An 18,054-nucleotide genomic window follows, 5' to 3' on the forward strand; every position below is an offset into this window, starting at 1 on the left:
TGTGAGGATTTAATGAAGCACCATGAGTAATGTGCACAGGAGTTTGCCTGGCACAAAGTAAGCACTCAGTAAATGCTAGTTCCTTTTATCCCTAAAAAATAATAATCACTGCTCTAGTCAGTTTCTCTCATAAATATTTATAGATTCCATCCCCTCTGCAGCCCTACAGCTATAGCCCTAGTTCAGGTTTCTAGCCAGTGTTCCCACCTCTCATCTTACTCAAAATTCTGTCTTTTACACTGGCTGGTCGGCCAGCATACTTTTTCCAGAAAGAGCCAGATAGTAAATACTTCAGGCTCTGTAAGCCATGCAGTCTCTGTTACCTCTGTCTACTCACCTCCCATACAACAGCCATAGACAGTACCTAAATGAATGGGTAAGTTACATTCCAGTAAAACTTTATTTACAAAGGCAGACAGCAAGCTTGATTTAGCCTTCCAGTCACAGCATGCCTGCCCATTTTACATTAACATCGGAGTGCACTTGTTCACAGCTCTGATCCTGTCATCCTCCTGCAAAAGTGACTGCCTGTTGTGCATAGGGTACAGTTTAAATTCTTTATCCATGATCTGCCAGTAGCCATCTTTCTGCCTCCTCTCTTCACACTCTTCCTGCTTATAGCTCTGAACCCCAAGTTCTGCTGGCCATGCCAACCACTTCTGCCAGGCTGTCTCAGCATGTTTTACACATACCCAGTCCTTCTGCTCAGAAAGCTTTTTTTGCCCATCTGGTTTCCCTTCATTCTTCAAGAATCTGCTCTGTGTACACCTTGACGCCTTTCTTGTCTGTCCCCAATCTGGCTGGGTGCCCCTTCCTCCCAGTGCCTCAGTGTCCTTTACATATTTCTCTCCAGGAGCATTTATGACCTTATATTGTATTTGTTTACTTCTGGTTTAGTTCATATCACTAAGCCAGAAACTTTTGAAGAGGAATCATGTGTTTCATTCTGTGCACCCTAATATCCAAGTCCAATCCCTGGTGCATAGTCAGGACTCAAAAACGTATTTGAATAATAGAATGAATATATTTAAAGACTTCTGAAATATCCTGAGATTCAGATGAGAATACATGCAAGTAAAAATGTATTTGAACTGTAAACTAAAATAATACAACTCAGGCTGTTCAGTATGATCAAGAGCCTTTTGGGCATAGTGAAATTTTAAAACCTTGAAAACTAATTAGAAATATATAAATGAACTTTGGGAGGCCGAGACGGGTGGATCACGAGGTCAGGAGATCGAGACCATCCTGGCTAATACGGTGAAACCCTGTCTCTACTTAAAAATACAAAAAACTAGACGGGCGACGAGGCAGGCGCCTGTAGTCCCAGCTACACGGGAGGCTGAGGCAGGAGAATGGCGTAAACCCAGGAGGCAGAGCTTGCAGTGAGCTGAGATCCGGCCACTGCACTCCAGCCTGGGTGGCAGAGCAAGACTCCGTCTCAAAAAAAAAAAAAAAAAAAAGAAAGAAATATATAAATGAATATGTCCCCAGGAATTAAAATACCATCTAAAAAACTTATAAGATTCTGGTATGAAATACATGCTTTTTTCCCTTGGGCTCACAGGGTCATCTTTTGTGTAGCTCAGGAATTTTGCTTGCCCACTGTTTTTCTCCTTCCAGTTCCTCGTCTCCTCATTATGAAAGACATGGTCAGACGACTGCAGGAACTGCGGCACACGGAGCAGGTGCAGAGGGCCTATGCCCTGAACTGTGGGGAAGGCGCCACCGTCAGCTATGAAATTCAGATTCGAGTGCTAAGAGAGTTTGGTCTTGCAGATGCTGCTGCAGAGCTGTTGCAGGTAGGAAATGACATTAAACTGTTTAAAATAGGGAGCCTCAATCACCAGACAGGCAGTATTGTAGACATCCTGACGAGTCCTTGGCTTATTTCATTTTCTTCATATGTGCCTTTTCGCTGCCTTTGGTGTCTTTGATAACCTGCAAGTCCCTCCTGGTGAGAGGCAGCGTCATGGAGTGGACTGAGCAGAGGCCTAGAATGAGAACTGGGTTTAGATCCCGGCTCTGCTGCTGACTAGTTGGTTAACTTGGAATGAGTTACTTAACCACCTTGGGCATCAACAGCTCTTTACCTGTAACATAAATTGTTATGAAGATCCAGAGTGCTATTGTACAGCAGCTATATTTCTGGTATGTAGCAAGCATACAAGTGGTGACTGCTAAAAAATTCCATAGTGTGCATGCCCAAACAGAGATGGCATGGAAGTAGAAAATTCTGAACTTCCACTGCTCTCTCTTCTTTGTTTGGTCACTAGGTTTGAGGTTTGGTCTACTACCACACTTACACACCTTCCACATGCCCACTTTCATTTCTCTTTTCCATCTTATAAGAAATTTCTTGCATGAGGGTTCAAACCCAAGCATGAGAATCAAACAATAAGTGCTTTCTTTTTTAACCTACCAGGAAAAAAGAAAAAACTTATTTCTAGTAATTATTAGGTACAAAAACAATAGCACTGGTTTTGCAGTTAAGATAAAATTTGTAAACTAGTCTGATCACAGCCATTGAATCAGAGCCTTAAATAAAATTTAATTTCATCTGGTCAGGTGATTCATTTTCTTGCTACAAACTCCAAACCCCTTTAATCCATACCCTTTAAAAGGACAGGATGTGGTCAGGCGCAGTGGCTCACGCCTATAATCCCAACTGAAGGGGGCCTGCCCCTCCACACCTGTGGGCGTTTCTCTCGTCAGGTGGGAGGAGAGACTGAGTTCCCTCGGTATTTATTGATCATTATCTTTACCATCTCAGAGAGGGGGATGTGGCAGGACAATAGAGTAATAGTGAGGAGAGGGTCAGCAGGAAAACGTGAACAAATGTCTCTGTGTCATAGATAAGGTTAAGAAAAGGTGCTGTGCTTTGATGCACACTTACATAAGCATCTTGGTGCATTAACGAGCAGTACTGCCACCAGCATGTCTCACCTCCAGGCCTAAGGTGGTTTTCTTCTATCTCAGTAAATAGAACATTCAATCGGGTTTTACACTGAGACATTCCATTGCCCAGGGACCAGCAGGAGACAGATGCCTTCCTCTTATCTCAACTGCAAAGAGGCCTTCCTCTTTTACTAATCCTCCTCAGCACAGACCCTTCACGGGTGTCGGGCTGGAGCTGGGGGATGGTCAGGTCTTTCCCCTTTCCCTTCCCGCAAGGCCATATCTCAGACTATCACATGGGGCGAAACCTTAGACAGTACCTGGCTTTCCTAGGCAGAGGTCCCTGCGGCCTTCCCAGTGTTTGTGTCCTTGGGTACTTGAGATTAGAGAGTGGTGATGACTTTTAACAAGCATACTGCCTTCAAGCACTTGTTTAACAAAGCACATCCTGCATAGCCCTAAATCCATTAAACCTTGGGTAAACATGGCACATGTCTCTGCAAGCACAGGGTTGGGGCTAGGGTTACAGATTAACAGCATCTCAAGGCAGGAGAATTTTTCTTAGTACAGAACAAAATGGAGTCTCTTATGTCTACTTCTTTCTACATAGACACAGTAACAGTCTGATCTCTCTTTCTTTTCCCCACACCAACTCTTTGGGATGCCAAGGTGGGCGGATCACTTGAAGTCAGGAGTTCTAGACCAGCCTGGCCAACATGGTGAAACCCCATATCTACTAAAAATGCAAACATTAGCCAGGTGTTGTGGCGTGGGCCTGTAGTCCAGCCTCGGGAGGCTGAGGCAAGAGAATCGCTTGAACCTGGGAGGTGGAGTTTGCTGTGAGCCAAGATCGCACCACTGCACTCCAGCCTGGGTGACAGAGCAAGACCACGTCTCAAAAACAAACAAACAAAAAAGTATAGGCTGGACACAATGGCTGTAATCCCAGCACTTTGGGAGGCCCAGGCAGGCAAATCGCTTGAGCTCAAGAGTTTAAGACTAGCCTGGGCAATACGGCAAAACCCTATCTCTACAAAAAATACAATAAATTACCCAGGCATGGTGGTATGCGCAGTAGTCCCGGTTCCTTGGGAAGATTAGGTGGGAGGATCACTTGAGCCCAGAAGGTCAGGGCTGCAGTGAGCCCGTGATTGCACCACTGCACTCCAGCCTGGGCGACAGAATGAGACCCTGTCTCAAAAAAATAAGTGAGTGAATGAAATGAATGAACGAACGAACAAACGAATGAACGAATGAATAAACGTGGCATAGGGTTCTTCAGCAAGTCAGCAAACCATTTTTAAGTTCTTTTTCTTCTTTTTTCCCCTGCTGTCCTAATTTTCTACTGAACATTTTTAGGTTCTTGTTTTAGGTTGTTGATTTTCATTTTTTGCTGTAGTTTTTCTCCTTAAAATATATAGTCTGGTTTTCTACTCATTTCTTTTCCTTTTGTCATTCTGAATTGTGTCTGAATTTGATATCTTAAATTGCATGACATATTATTTTATGTTTACCAAAATATTGGTCAAACTTAGTCATGTATAATGGGTAACGAATAGTATTTTGTAGTTTTTATTTCAGACAGAGAAGGCATAGATGTTTTGTCAGAAAGTTTCTAGAACATCCTCAGTTGTATTCCTTTCTTCCTTTGGCATTTAATGTTAATCTCTTAGCAAAGACATATTAGAGTTTGGTTTTATTACCGGTTTTTGCATTATCATATAATCTGAGATGAGTGACCTGCTTGTGGAGCATTCGATCAAGCAGCTTGCTTTCTTTCATGGCTGTGTCCTAGGCTGCACTCTGTGCCTTTGTGCTATAACTAAGGTGATTTTTTTTCTTGGGCTTCTGGCCTAGAAAAATAAATTATGCCTTTTATTCTTGCTGACTGTGGTTTTCTTAAGTACCTCACTTAATTCTCTCAGCCTATAAATTTCTATTTATGAACTCCGCTAATAAATGTCCATTTTTGTTTTTCGTTTGTTTTTTTATCTTTCTTAGAATCCCCACAAATTCTTTCCTGATGAACGTTTTGGGGATGAAAGTCCACTCTTGACAATGAGGCAACCTGGGAGATGTCGCGTAAACAGCACCCCTCCTGCAGAAACCATGTTTACAGATCTGGACTCTTTTGTGGCCTTCCATCCACCCTTGCCCCCTCCACCACCTCCCTACCACCCCCCAGCTACCCCAATCCATAACCAACTCAAAGCAGGCTGGAAACAAAGACCTCCCAGTCAGCACCCTTCACGTTCATTTTCTTATCCCTGTAATCATTCGCTGTTCCACTCCAGAACAGCTCCTAAAGCTGGCCCTCCCCCAGTCTACTTGCCAAGTGTGAAAGCTGCACCACCTGATTGTACCAGCACTGCAGGACTGGGCAGACAGACGGTGGCTGCTGCTGCCGCCACCACCACCTCAACAGCAACAGCAGCAGCAGCGGCAGTGGCAGCAGCAGCAGCAGCAGCATCTGAGAAGCAAGCGGTAAGTCAGCCCTTCAGTAACTTGCTTCATATTCGGTTTATGGACTGTTAGAAGCAATTTTCTTGGCCCAAGAGCCCCACTGGGACTCAGCAGTGCCCAGAAGTATTGCTGACAAATGGCAGGCATAGACTTGAGGGGTATGGAAAAGAGGGAAAAACGCTAGTGTACTTGAATGAGAAAAGACAGGAGGAGAGAGACCGAGGGGTGTGTATGGAGGAGTTGAGTATCTTCTTATCTTCATGCTCATTTGGCAGGATTGGGAAGGAATGGGGTTACTGACCAGCACAAAGGAATATACCGGTTTCATGTTCTGTTCAAGCACAGGTCTACAATTTGTCCCTAACTTCTACTATTCTGTAAAATCCACTATTCTACCACATGCTTTAATGGGACAAGAAGCAAGAGCTACTTAAGTACAGTATACCATCAGGAATAATGTGGGAAAACTCCCCATTCAGAAGATGAGCAGAAAATGAGGCCTCAGGTGTGCCTCTGCCTCTGAAGCTCATCAGCAGAGCCCCCACTTCACTCAGAATCGTAGTAGCCAGGGCTAGGTGGCTAGTAAATTGATAGAGGATTCTTTGCTTGATTTTACACTGTATTAGAGGTTTTATATAATACACTTGAAAAACATAGTGATTTTTCTTTTCTTTTCTTTTTTTTTTGGCCAGGTGCCATGACTCACACCTGTAATCCCAACACTTTAGGAGGCTGAAGTGGGAGGATCACTTGAGCCCAGAGGTTCAGAACCAGCCTAGGAAACATAGTGAGACCCTGACTCTACCAAATAAACAAATAAATTAGCTAGATGTGGTAGCACATGCCTGCAGCCCTAGCTACTCATGGAGCTGAGGTGGAACGATCACTTGAGCCTGGGAGGTTGTTGAGGCTGCAGTGAGCTATGGTCACACCACTGTCCTGCAGCCTGGATGACAGAATGAGACTGTCTCCAAAAAAAAAAAAAAAAAAAGATTGTTAAGTCTTCCTACTCAGTCACATGCTATCAGTAGCAAGTTAGAAGAAAAGATTGACCTGTTAGTTCAGGGAAACTTCATTAAAATATGGCTTATTGGAAGCTTGAGTCAAATTATGATCCTTTCTCAACTTTTTAATATAACCTCAAGATTTTATTTATTTTTTATTTTTATTTTATTTATTTATTTATTTATTTATTTATTTATTTTGAGACGGAGTCTCACTCTGTTGCCCAGGCTGGAGTGCAGTGGTGCGATCGTGGCTCACTGCAAGCTCCGCCTCCCGGGTTCAAGTGATCCTCCTGAGTGGCTGGGATTATAGGCGTGCACCACCACACCCAGCTAATTTTTGTATTTTTAGTTGAGACAGGGTTTCACCATGTTGGTCAGGCTGGTCTTGAACTCCTGACCTCATGATCTGCCCACCTTGGCCTCCGAAAGTGTTGAGATTACAGGCGTGAGCCACTGTGCCCGGCCAACCTCAAGATTTTATTATTTTCACTGTGAAACAAAAGATGATGCTTACAGCTGGATCAATTGTCCCTTTGTCTTACCTTCTCCTGGTTCAACATGCTTGTATCTCTTAATAGCCAGCATCCTCTTAGATCTGCAGTTGAGCTCAGTGCACTGAAGTTTCAGCACAATCTTTGTAGTTTTAGCCTTTTTCTGGAAAATCAGCCTAGTCTGCCCACCATAGTCACTCTGCTTCCTATCATGCCACTTTACCTGGGCATACAGAGAATCCTTGCCCTTCCTCTACCATGTCACTTTGTGGGATTGGTGTGTGCCACACTGTGACAGAAAGTCCGATGGGTTTCAGGAAAGTTCGCCACGTTTGCAGGAGAACTGTTAGCACAGAAAGCCTTTCTCAGCTTCTTAGACCTCTCTACCTCCCCTCTCTGCTTCCCCCACCCCAGAATGGCAAAGGCTGGCCATGTTTGGTAAGCCAGATTCCCATCCTGTTGGCCCAGGCCCTCGGTTCTACAATTACAAAATTCTACTACTTTATATTTTAAATAAAACTCCCTTTAAAGGTAATTTATTTGTATGTTCATTGCAGTCTTAACTGTAATAATGAAAAATTGTAGGCCGGGTGCGGTGGCTCAAGCCTGTAATCCCAGCACTTTGGGAGGCCGAGACGGGCGGATCACGAGGTCAGGAGATTGAGACCATCCTGGCTAACACGGTGAAACCCCGTCTCTACTAAAAAATGCAGAAAACTAGCCGGGCGTGGTGGCAGGCGCCTGTAGTCCCAGCTACTCGGGAGGCTGAGGCAGGAGAATGGCGTAAACCCGGGAGGCGGAGCTTGCAGTGAGCTGAGATCCGGCCACTGCACTCCAGCCTGGGCGACAGAGCGAGACTCCGTCTCTAAAAAAAAAAGAAAAGAAAAATTGTAAACAACCTAAATGTCCAATAGTTGCAGAATGATTAAATTAAGTCATGGTTCATTGATGCAGTAGAACGTGACATAATAATTTAAAATGGTGATCTCAAAGATTTAGTGACAGATTATATATGTACTAAATTTCATTAAAATTAATATATATGCAAAGGAGAAAAAAAGAAAGACCTCAAAATGCTAACAGTGGTATCTCTGTTCAAAAGGTTGGAGTGATTTTTTTTGCCTTTATAGCTTTCTATATTTTTATAATTCTTAAAAATTCAGCCAGGAGCGGTGGCTCACATCTGTAATCGCAGCACTTTAGGACGCCAAGGCAAGCAGATCACGAGGTCAGAAGATCGAGACCATCCTGGCTAACACGGTGAAACCCCGTGTCCACTAAAAATACAAAAAAATGAGCTGGGCGTGGTGGCATGTACCTGTAATCCCAGCTACTCAGGAGGCTGAGGCAGGAGAATCGCTTGAACCCGGGAGGTGGAGGTTGCAGTGAGCTGAGATCATGCCACTGCACTCCAGCCTGGGAGACAGAGTGAGATTCCATCTCAAAAAAAAAAAAAAAAAAAGTATGTGTTACTTTTATAATTGGGAAACAAAATCAGTGAACATCATTTTTACAGAGGATGGGTGCTTTTTTTAACCCTCCCACCATTTTTGTCTCTGTCTGCAGCGAACACAACCTGTGCTGAATGATCTGATGCCCGACATCGCAGTGGGTGTGTCCACACTGTCACTCAAGGACAGGAGGCTTCCAGAGCTTGCTGTAGACACAGAATTAAGCCAGTCAGTTTCTGAAGCAGGACCAGGGCCTCCCCAGCATCTGTCATGTATTTCACAGAGACATACACACACTTCTCGGAAAAAACACACACTAGAGCAAAAAACAGACGCCAGAGAAAATCCACAGGAATATCCGGATTTCTATGACTTCTCAAATGCTGCTTGCAGACCTTCTACTCCTGCTCCCAGCAGACGCACCCCTTCCCCTTCGCAAGGTGGATATTTTGGTCCCGATTTGTACAGCCACAATAAGGCATCACCAAGTGGCTTAAAGTCAGCCTACCTACCTGGCCAGACGTCTCCTAAAAAACAGGAAGAAGCTAGGAAAGAATATCCACTTTCCCCTGATGGGCATCTACACAGACAAAAGAATGAGCCGATACACCTGGACGTCGTTGAGCAACCTCCCCAGCGGTCAGACTTTCCTTTGGCAGCCCCAGAAAATGCTAGTACCGGTCCAGCCCATGTCAGGGGACGAACCGCAGTAGAAACTGACTTGACTTTTGGGCTGACTCCTAACAGACCTTCACTTTCTGCATGTAGCTCTGAAGCTCCTGAAGAGAGATCCAGTAGAAGACTGGCAGACAGTGAGTCCCTGGGCCATGGAGCTCAGAGAAATACAGATTTGGAAAGGGAAGATTCCATAAGCAGAGGAAGGAGGTCACCAAGCAAGCCGGACTTCCTCTACAAAAAGTCTGCCCTCTGAGAGCAACCTCCAAGTCGTCTGTGCCTGAGATATGAAACATCCCATTTTATGATGTAACCCAACAACTTACAGACCAGTTTATCAATGCCAGCTGATAACTCCGTTTCACATGATTTTGTTGTAGTTTTTGTGTATATATGTGTTTATTAGACACAGCATGCTACGAAGGTTTTTTTTTTTTTTAAATGTTGCATCTGTCTGATTTGTGTTTGAACAATTATGTCGGGAAGCATTTTTAAGAACAAGCAGGCTGGCACTTTTTATTTCTCTTTACAAATGATGGAATTTTTTTGCACTTGTACATTTATTTTCTCTGTATTGATTTTATATCAGTATGTTAAACTTTATTGCCACATTTAAAGGACTGTATTTTCATACTTTTTTGCATTTTACCTTTCATCTACCAATCCATGTGCATTGGATTGCACACTAAGATGTATTTTCTTACGGAATAGTTGTGTTTATTTTTTAATTATAGAAATTCCAAAGAACAGCACGTCAGAATGCTCCTCTCTTTTCAGTAATTGTTTCAGTTCAGAGATCTTCCCGCTCAGCCTCCATAAATCTAATGTCCTTTTTTTTTTAATAAGTCCTAGGAGCTGGGCTTCATTCCTCCAGCGGGAGTCCAGTCAGGGTCCTGAAGTTTGCTGGTTCAGGAAAGAACAGGAAGGAGAAAAGCCTTCTGTGCCCAGGCTAAAGCTGTTATATTTCCAGTGTGGATGCAGTCAGAATCCCTGCACATTCTGGTCATAAGGATTAGAGTCACCAAATGAGGCTCCAAGGAGATTGCATCCCTTGGAATTAGAAAGCAGTGGAGACCGTGCACAGTGACACACACCTGTGATCGGCACTTTGGGAGGCCGAGGCGGGCAGATCACTGGAGCTCAGGAGTTCAAGACCAGCCTGGGCAACATGGCAAAACTCCATTTCCATAAAAAATACAAAAAAAAAAAAAAAAAACCAAAAAAACTAGCCGGGCATGGTGGTGCACGCCTGTAGTCCCAGCTACTTGGGGGGCTGAGGTGGGAGGATCGCTTGAGCCTGGGAGGTTGAAGACTGCAGTGAGCCAAGATTGCACCACTGTGCTCCCACCTGGGCAACAGTGAGACCCTGTCTCCAAAAAAAAAAGGCAGTGGAAATAGAGAAGTAACTTAAAGGGCACACTGACAGAATTTCTGGTTCTGAGCGTCAACTCTCCAGCTGCGATGGGGGAACTGACTGCTTGCTGCCTTTAATTGTCTTACTCTCTATGGGAAAAAAACAAAAGGGCTTCAGTCTCATGGATGTTATTTGGTGTTTGTAAATGTATGTTTTCTTTTAATCGATTTTCAAAGTATGTCTAAATTTTGATGTTGGGTAATGCATAATGCTTTCTCACCAACAAAAAAGGAAAAAAAAATGTTTTCAGTTAAACACTACATGTCCTACTTGAACTCCACTGGGACGCTGGTTTGGCATTTACTAAACCACTGAGCACATGGGGTCTTCCCGGATCCTCTCCCTTGGAAGGGCAATGTGTGAGCTAAGGACTGTTTTTTTCTTACTCTCCACTGTAAATATATTAGTATTTGAGTTTTTAAATCACTTCAACATTATTTGAGCATTTACTTTGTATTTTTACAAACACATAATAAACACACAGCCGTAGCACTTAGAAGAAAAGAGGCTTTCCAAACATTCCCTCCTCTACAGGATATTTGGGAGCCTTTTTTCTATGTATGTATATATATAAAAAACCATGAATCACTCACACTCACTCAAAAACTATGCAGGGCTAGGAAGCCTCTACGAGCTACCGGATAAATGAATTACATGCACTTTGAAGTAAATAGGTTTTCTATTGGGTGTCAACAACTCTGATTTCTCCCAAAACTATAGTTTCTCTTACGGTCTTTTCCTCCTCTACCCTGTGGATATACACTCAGGAATAATCTGACATTTTAGAAAAACCCGAGCAGTAGATAGTCTCCAAGATGGGAAACATGTCGTGCGTCTGCACACACCGGCAAACTGCCGCCGCTCGTTCTGCTGCCTGGCTGGTTAGCTGCTGTGCGGGTGCACTCGGTGACACTGGTGGTGCAAGCTCCCGAGCTCCCAGAGTTAACACTAATCTGCAGGTCGGCTGTGCATCGCACTGGAGGCTCCTTTTTTAAAGAGAAAAACATAGGCCTCTGTTCTCATTTGTAAGAAATTTGACTCATAATAGAAAACGGTGTCTTTTGAAGCCCAGCCTCTGTCTGTCTTCAGAAACAAAAGCGAATGCCATCATATTCCTTGATGTGTGTTTCTACCACATATGTATGTGGACATGTTCATGTACTGCGCTGGTACTGCAAGTAAAATGTAGACCTAATTTGGATGGGGAGAAAAACTCATCCCTGACCCTTTTTTTTTTTCCTCCAAATGTTAGACCAGAGATGTTGATCCCACACATTCATTTTTCTGAAAATTCATGAACTATTCTCTCATATCCCTGAAATAATTATAAAAGTAAATGGCCACTATTCCTAAGATTATTTAGTTTATAAAGTTTGCTTTTAATCATACAGTAGCTTACCTGGCAAAAACTATGTGTACTAAGGGAAAACTTGCTTTAATCTGTGGGATTGCAGACTGGTGTGACTTGCAGAAGGTTAACAGGTGTGGGTTGTGTGTGTGTTAGATGAGCTGTTAGTGGACTTTTAATGTATCTTGTGAAGTATGGTTACTAAGGTAGGTTGAAGAGCTACGTGCCTCTGGCTTTTGAACCCATCTATTATATCTTTTTTAATGCTGTACTAAGATAAATGTGAAGTCTAAGTAAGGTTGCTCTCAGAAAAAAGCATATATATGTATAAAATAAAATTTAGGCCATGGGAACTGGCATTTTACTTGGTATAGGAATTTAGTGAGAACCAAATCACAAAAATACCAGATCTCCTTTTGAGATTGTGGACAATCAGGCCGTTTGGACAATCACCACTTCCAGTGCCCACTGTGTGTTGAGGTTAGAGAACGACCGTTTACATGCTAGAGCCAAGAGAGGACATTCAAGTTTCTTAAAGATGCTGTTGGTCTTTTTTCTTATGTTATTGTTTTAGTTTTGTGATTTTTATGAATAATTTTAAGTTCAGAGTCAACCTGTGGCTCCTAAGGAAAAAAACAGCAACATGAAAGGCAAAAAGTATTTGAAACATAGTTGTTTAAGTTTTCCACGCCCATTCTCACATGCTCCCTTTAGCTTTATTTCTGGGAACATGTCCCTAGACCTCAGCTAGCCTGACACTGCAATAACCCGTTAGGCTTTGAGGCTTTTCAGTGAATTCTTGATACTTAAGTCTTCTTATAGAATTCTTTATGAAGCCTTACCTAATTCTTGTTTTTGCTTCCTCAGAAACTTTATTATACCTGCCATCCTTCATTGGATTTTTGTTTTGGTTTGTTGTTGCCATTCTAGCAAAGAGCTTAGTCCTTGTACATCTGCATTAAGGTGCTGATGCAAAAGGCAAATTGGAAGCACGCGCCAGCGGCAGTGGGGCTCAAAGCCGACCTCCATGCGTCATTCTCTAGAGTTGAAAGGACTGACGTTTCTCAGTAACTACCCGGCAAAATATATATTTTCATAATGCTGAATTTAGAAAAAAAATGTTTCATGAAACACTTGTAAGATACTTATTTTGAAATTAATTATAAGGCATTCATATTTTTAGGACTGAATTCAAAGGGAAATGCTTCTTTGACTTTTTTTCATTGTTCGGTTGACTTTCAGCTTTCTGGAGTGACTATGAAAGCAGCAGTGATGGGTGCTATTCCTGGTTCTGCGGTAGTTTACTTTGTCTACTAAGTGATTTACTTTCAAACCTCATTACAGGTAATCTTACAGATAAAAGACTTAACATGCACACTGCTAAAAGGTGTTTTACTGTTTTCCATTAACGCTGTTGTATGAACAATATTTGGTGACATGTCTTTTTGTCCTGTAGATTGTCATATCTGTTATGTAGTTATCCTATTGGCAAGTCCTTTGATTTTTTTTTTTCCTCTAGAAAATCTCAGACTGTCAATCTTCCATATTCTGAACATTATAATGCTGTGGCCATTTCTATAGAAAGATTACTTGCAAGTGTGTGTCTTGAAAATAACCTCTTGTATTTGTGTGTCTATATGAGTTCTGTCTAAGAGGTCAGATAAGCTCTGGAAGCTTCATCATCTGTACCTACACGTGACTGTGTATCTGGGTTACATTGGCAGGCGGTACCAAGTCCTGCTCTTTGATGGGGTGGCTGAGAGATAAGGGTTCCTGAACTCTCCTTGCTGTGTATGCACCACATCTGTGCTTCAGAGCGGTGGAAAACCGTCTACAACACTGCATTTCTTGTGGTTGTGCTGTTACTGCTATAAAGTCAAGTGCCTTCAATGCTAAAGGCTCAGAAATTTTTCTTAAACTGATTTCATGTCCTATGCAAGTGTTTTCTACAACCTGCATAACCAGTACTTTGTAAAACTTGTTTACGCTTCAATTGTACATAGTGATTTTTAAAGAAATATATAGTATTTTTATTTAGGTACCTCCAAACTTGAATTCGTCTGTGTGAAGCATTGTAAAACGATACATTTCTCTTTTGAGTACCATTACAGTTGTACAGAGGTTTTCACTGCTTCTATTTTTCTACTGTTACTGATAAGCATGTAACACTGACTTTATCCTACATATAGTTGGCATTTCAAATAAATGGCTTGTATAGAATCTGCTGAGTTGGATACAGTCTGTTTTAGCACTAGTGCAGCATATAGTCTTCAATTATAGATGTCATTGCACCCCTGGAGGGTAGAATTGGGAGGTTTTCTAGGTTGATTTTCTCTCTTTCTAGGATTTCAATCATTCAAGGCATTTTATTATCATCATCATCATCATCTTCGTTTTCTTGGAAATCACACATTTTATTCTGAATTACCAGTTTCATTATTTTCTATTATTTCATTGAGACATTTCTGAGAAATTTTATTTTACAAATTTGAGTGAAAAGTTCCTCTCACAAGGGTCTGCAGGATTGCAGGAAGCTCAGCATGGCGCCCGTGTGAACCAGGCACCTGGATGTGTCCTGCTTTTCAGAGCCCTTAGAGAGTCAGAGACCTGGCCTAGATTCTGAGCTTTGCTTTTGCTTTCACACCCAGGCTTAGTAATATTTTCCAATTTCAAAAGGAAATGAGATCATGATCTAGAGTCTAGGATTCTCAAAAAAAAAAAAAAAAAAAAAGCGGAAAGTTTTCTAATTTCCATTTTTTAAAATGGCTACAAAAGAGCTCTTATTTTTTATTTTTTATTTTTCAGACAATGTCTCACTCTGTCACTCAGGCTGGAGTACAGTGGTGTGATCACGGCTCACTACAGCCTCGATTTCCCAGGCTCAAATGATCCTCCCACCTCAGCCTCCCGAGTAGCTGGGGCTACAGTCAGTGTTACACCACTATGCCTGGCTAATTTCCAAAATTTTTTGTAGAGACGGGGTCACTACGTTCCCTAGGATGGTCTCAAACTCCTGGGCTCAAGTGATGCTCCCAGTGCAGCCTCCCTAAGTGTTAGGATTATAGGCATGAGCCACTGCAAGTGGCAAGCTCTTACTTTAAAATGTTTTTTATCGTTTCAGTGCTAAATTCTGTCCTAGCATCTCACTCTTCATGCCTCACTAACAAGTTATTGCTTTATAGTTTGTAACCATCTTAGGTTTAACAGAAGGATATAAAGATAAAATCTAAGGTTTCTGTGGGTGAGCTGCTTAAATCTAAACAAGAAAATTGAATAAATCAGCGTTCATTTCTGCACTTGTGGATAATTCCTGGAAAAATGAACTCGGGCTAGCTTCCTGAGCCACTTTAGGCTTTACCTCTTCTCAATCCATTAGGGAATATTTCTTGAGTCCACTCCTCCTGGAGTCTGGGAATATGGAGTGGCAGACCAAACAGACAGGATCCCCAGTCTCAGAAACTTCCACCTCTAGCTGGAAATGACTTTTGTCCTACAAAACAAAACAAGGCCGGGTGCGGTGGCTCAAGCCTGTAATCCCAGCACTTTGAGAAGCTGAGGCAGGTGCATCGTGAGATCAGGAGACCAACAAAGTGAAACCCCATCTCTAAAATAGAAAAATTAGCTGAGCGTGATGGTGCGTGCCTGTAATTCCAACTACTCGGGAGGCTGAGGCAGGAGAATCACTTGAACCCGGGAGGCGGAGGTTGCAGTGAGCCAAGATCACACCACTGCACTCCAGCCTGGCAACAGAGCGAGACTCCGTTTCAAAACAAACAAAAAATACAAGGCAGTTATCACAGCTAAGGGGAAGACCAGATTGAAATGGCCCAGGAATGAATGAACAGGAGGAGAAATGCTGGAAGCAGCACTAAACACTTAATGTAATTTTTTCTAATCCCTCATTGAGTTAGGAACTCTTTCCTTTGATCCTCTGTGAATTAAATACTATTATTTGTGCCATTTTACAAAAGAGAAAAGCCCGGAGATACTGAGCACCTTGTCCCAAGCCAGAAAGTTGGCAGAGCTTGGGCTCAAACCCGGGCAGTCTGGCTCCAGAACCCGAGTTCTCAGCCATTGTGTTGTTCTGCGCACCAGGAAGTCTGGTGGTCTGGGCAGGGGAGAGTCTAATGTGCAAAAGGTGGAAGCAGCTTCAAGGATGGCAATCATTTTTTCATCCTGTCAGTTTTTCCAAACATCGCTAGATGCTGAGACAGCAAAGTCATGAACAAAACAGTCACAGTCCCACTCAAAACATTTTTGAGTTTCCAAGAAGAAAAGACATTGAAGAACTACAGAGGTAAGGCTCAATGTCTCACTGGTCCCAGGGGTGGGAAGGCTTCGTATGGGAGTGACCTTGAAGGTGCAGGTGAAGGAAGAGACAGAGCAACAGGGCAAGGATCTGGGAGGGAGGGCTCATGGAGAGACAGAGCCTGGACAGAGCGCAGGGGAGTGAGAGGGGGTGTGGGACCCTCCTAGGGCTGGGTGAGGCTTCCGAATGGCAACTCTGAAAGCTACTAGGGCATCGTATGCTGCGGCGTGGTTCACCAGATTTGCATGTTCCAAATCACTCTGGCTATTGTATGAGAAGTGGTTGAAAAGAAGCAGGAGTAGATTGAGAGATCCAGATAGGAGGCTGGCGTAGCCGTCCAGGGGAGAGCTGCCAGCAGCCAACAAAGAGAACAGATTCAGAATCTGCTGACAGTGCCATGTCTGCATGACTAGGTGCTTGCTCAGTGTGGGAAAGGAGGGGGAGCCAGATCTGGGGGGAAGCGGAATTAGTGTTGGTCATGTTGACTTGGGAATGATTGCCAGGCAGCCAACTACTAGGTGGCAACTAGGTGTCAGCTGGAAGTCAGAGGAAAGGATTCTAGTTGGAGGCTGTGTGGGGGTTGTCCGTGTATATGGGTGGCACTTACAGCCTTGGGAGCAGGTGGCGTGATTAGGGGAAAGGTTTAAAGGAAGAAGAAAGAGGGCTTGAATGATGAACTTGGAGGACTCCAACTTTTCCAAGCCAGCTGGAGGGAGTTGCTGGCCAAGGGCAGCCTAGCAGACAGACAGAAAACCAGCAGTGTGCTGCTCAGAAGACCAGGCTGGGACAACTTGAGAAAAGAGGGAATGTGATCTTCAGAATAAATGAAGTGAAAGAAGCAATATACAAAAAAATTGCATCCATATGCTCCCATTTGGAAAGAAGACAAAAAAAGGAAATGGATGCAAATACATACATAAACATTTCTGCAGCCAGGCGCGGTGGCTCACGCCTGTAATCCCAGCACTTTGGGAGGCCAAGGCAGGTGGATCATCTGAGGTCAGGAGTTCAAGACCCACCTGGCCAACATGGTGAAAACTCATCTCTACTAAAAATACAAAAATTAGCTGAGTGTGGTGGCAGGGGCCTGTGATCACAGCTACTCCAGAGGCTGAGGCACGAGAATCGCTTGAACCCAGGAGGCAGACATTGCAGTGAGCTGAGATTGTGCCACTGTACTGCAGCCTGGGTAATAGAGTGAGACTCAGTCTCAAAACAAACAAAAATTCTGCAAGAATCTACAAGAATGTGCACAGGACTGCCTCTGGAGAGGGGCATTGGCAATACATGCAACTGCCAATTAATGACAGCCTTTTTGTACTGGTTGAGTGTTTAAACGATATGCAGGTATTACTTTTTTCAAGTTAATTAAAGGTAAGATATTAAGGGTCAATTCCACCCCTCTCCAAAAGTTAACCCTGCGACTGCTGTTCCGAGGTTTTGGAAGATCAGGCCCCTAAGGCGGGTTGGGTCAGCTGCAAGGGGAAGGTGTAGAATTGGAAGAGCAGTTTGGTGGCAGCTGGAGAGAGAAGCCAGGGGGCAGGTGCGAGTCTGAGTGGGAGGTGAGAAGGTGGAGATGATCTGTGTAGACAGCCTTTTTGAGTAGCTTAGTGGTGGAGAGGAGGGAAACTGAAGGCATTGTGAGGAGTGAGGAGACAACCGAGCTGTCCCTGGAAGCTGGCCGGGGTCATCATTACTGTCATCTTGTGGGTCATGAGAGACCTTGTCACACACGTAGGCTTTCCTTGTCCCCCGAGAAGCTGGTTGACTTATCAACAGGAGAAGGAGGTCGGCTCTGCATCATTTGTTCTTTTATATATATATACATATATATACACACACACATATATACATATATACACACACATATATATACACACACACACAAACACACACTTTAAGTTCTGGGTTATATGTGCAGAACGTATAGGTTTGTTACATAGGTATACACGTGCCATGGTGGTTTGCTGCACCCATTAACCCGTCACCTACATTAGG

General features: G+C 43.3%; 1 protein-coding gene across 5 annotated transcripts in view; it reads left to right on the forward strand.

Annotated features, from left to right (window-relative positions):
- BTBD7 (BTB domain containing 7) overlaps positions 1 to 13,967 on the forward strand; it is a 108,219-nt gene extending 94,252 nt beyond the window's left edge. For 4 of the 5 annotated variants that reach the window (XM_033191511.1, XM_033191510.1, XM_033191513.1 and 1 more), the window contains 3 exons: positions 1,624 to 1,802; positions 4,900 to 5,382; positions 8,426 to 9,474. In XM_033191511.1, coding sequence (XP_033047402.1) covers positions 1,624 to 1,802; positions 4,900 to 5,382; positions 8,426 to 9,241 — 1,478 coding nt within the window. In that variant the 3' untranslated portion in view covers positions 9,242 to 9,474. Of the gene's footprint in view, positions 1 to 1,623; positions 1,803 to 4,899; positions 5,383 to 8,425 lie in introns of all 5 variants that reach the window. The other variant, XM_033191509.1, reaches the window with a different exon arrangement.
- The last annotated feature ends 4,087 nt before the right edge of the window (positions 13,968 to 18,054 follow it).

The sequence above is a fragment of the Trachypithecus francoisi genome, unplaced genomic scaffold, assembly GCF_009764315.1.
Source record: "Trachypithecus francoisi isolate TF-2019V2 unplaced genomic scaffold, Tfra_2.0 Lachesis_group3, whole genome shotgun sequence".
Lineage (NCBI taxonomy): Eukaryota > Metazoa > Chordata > Mammalia > Primates > Cercopithecidae > Trachypithecus > Trachypithecus francoisi.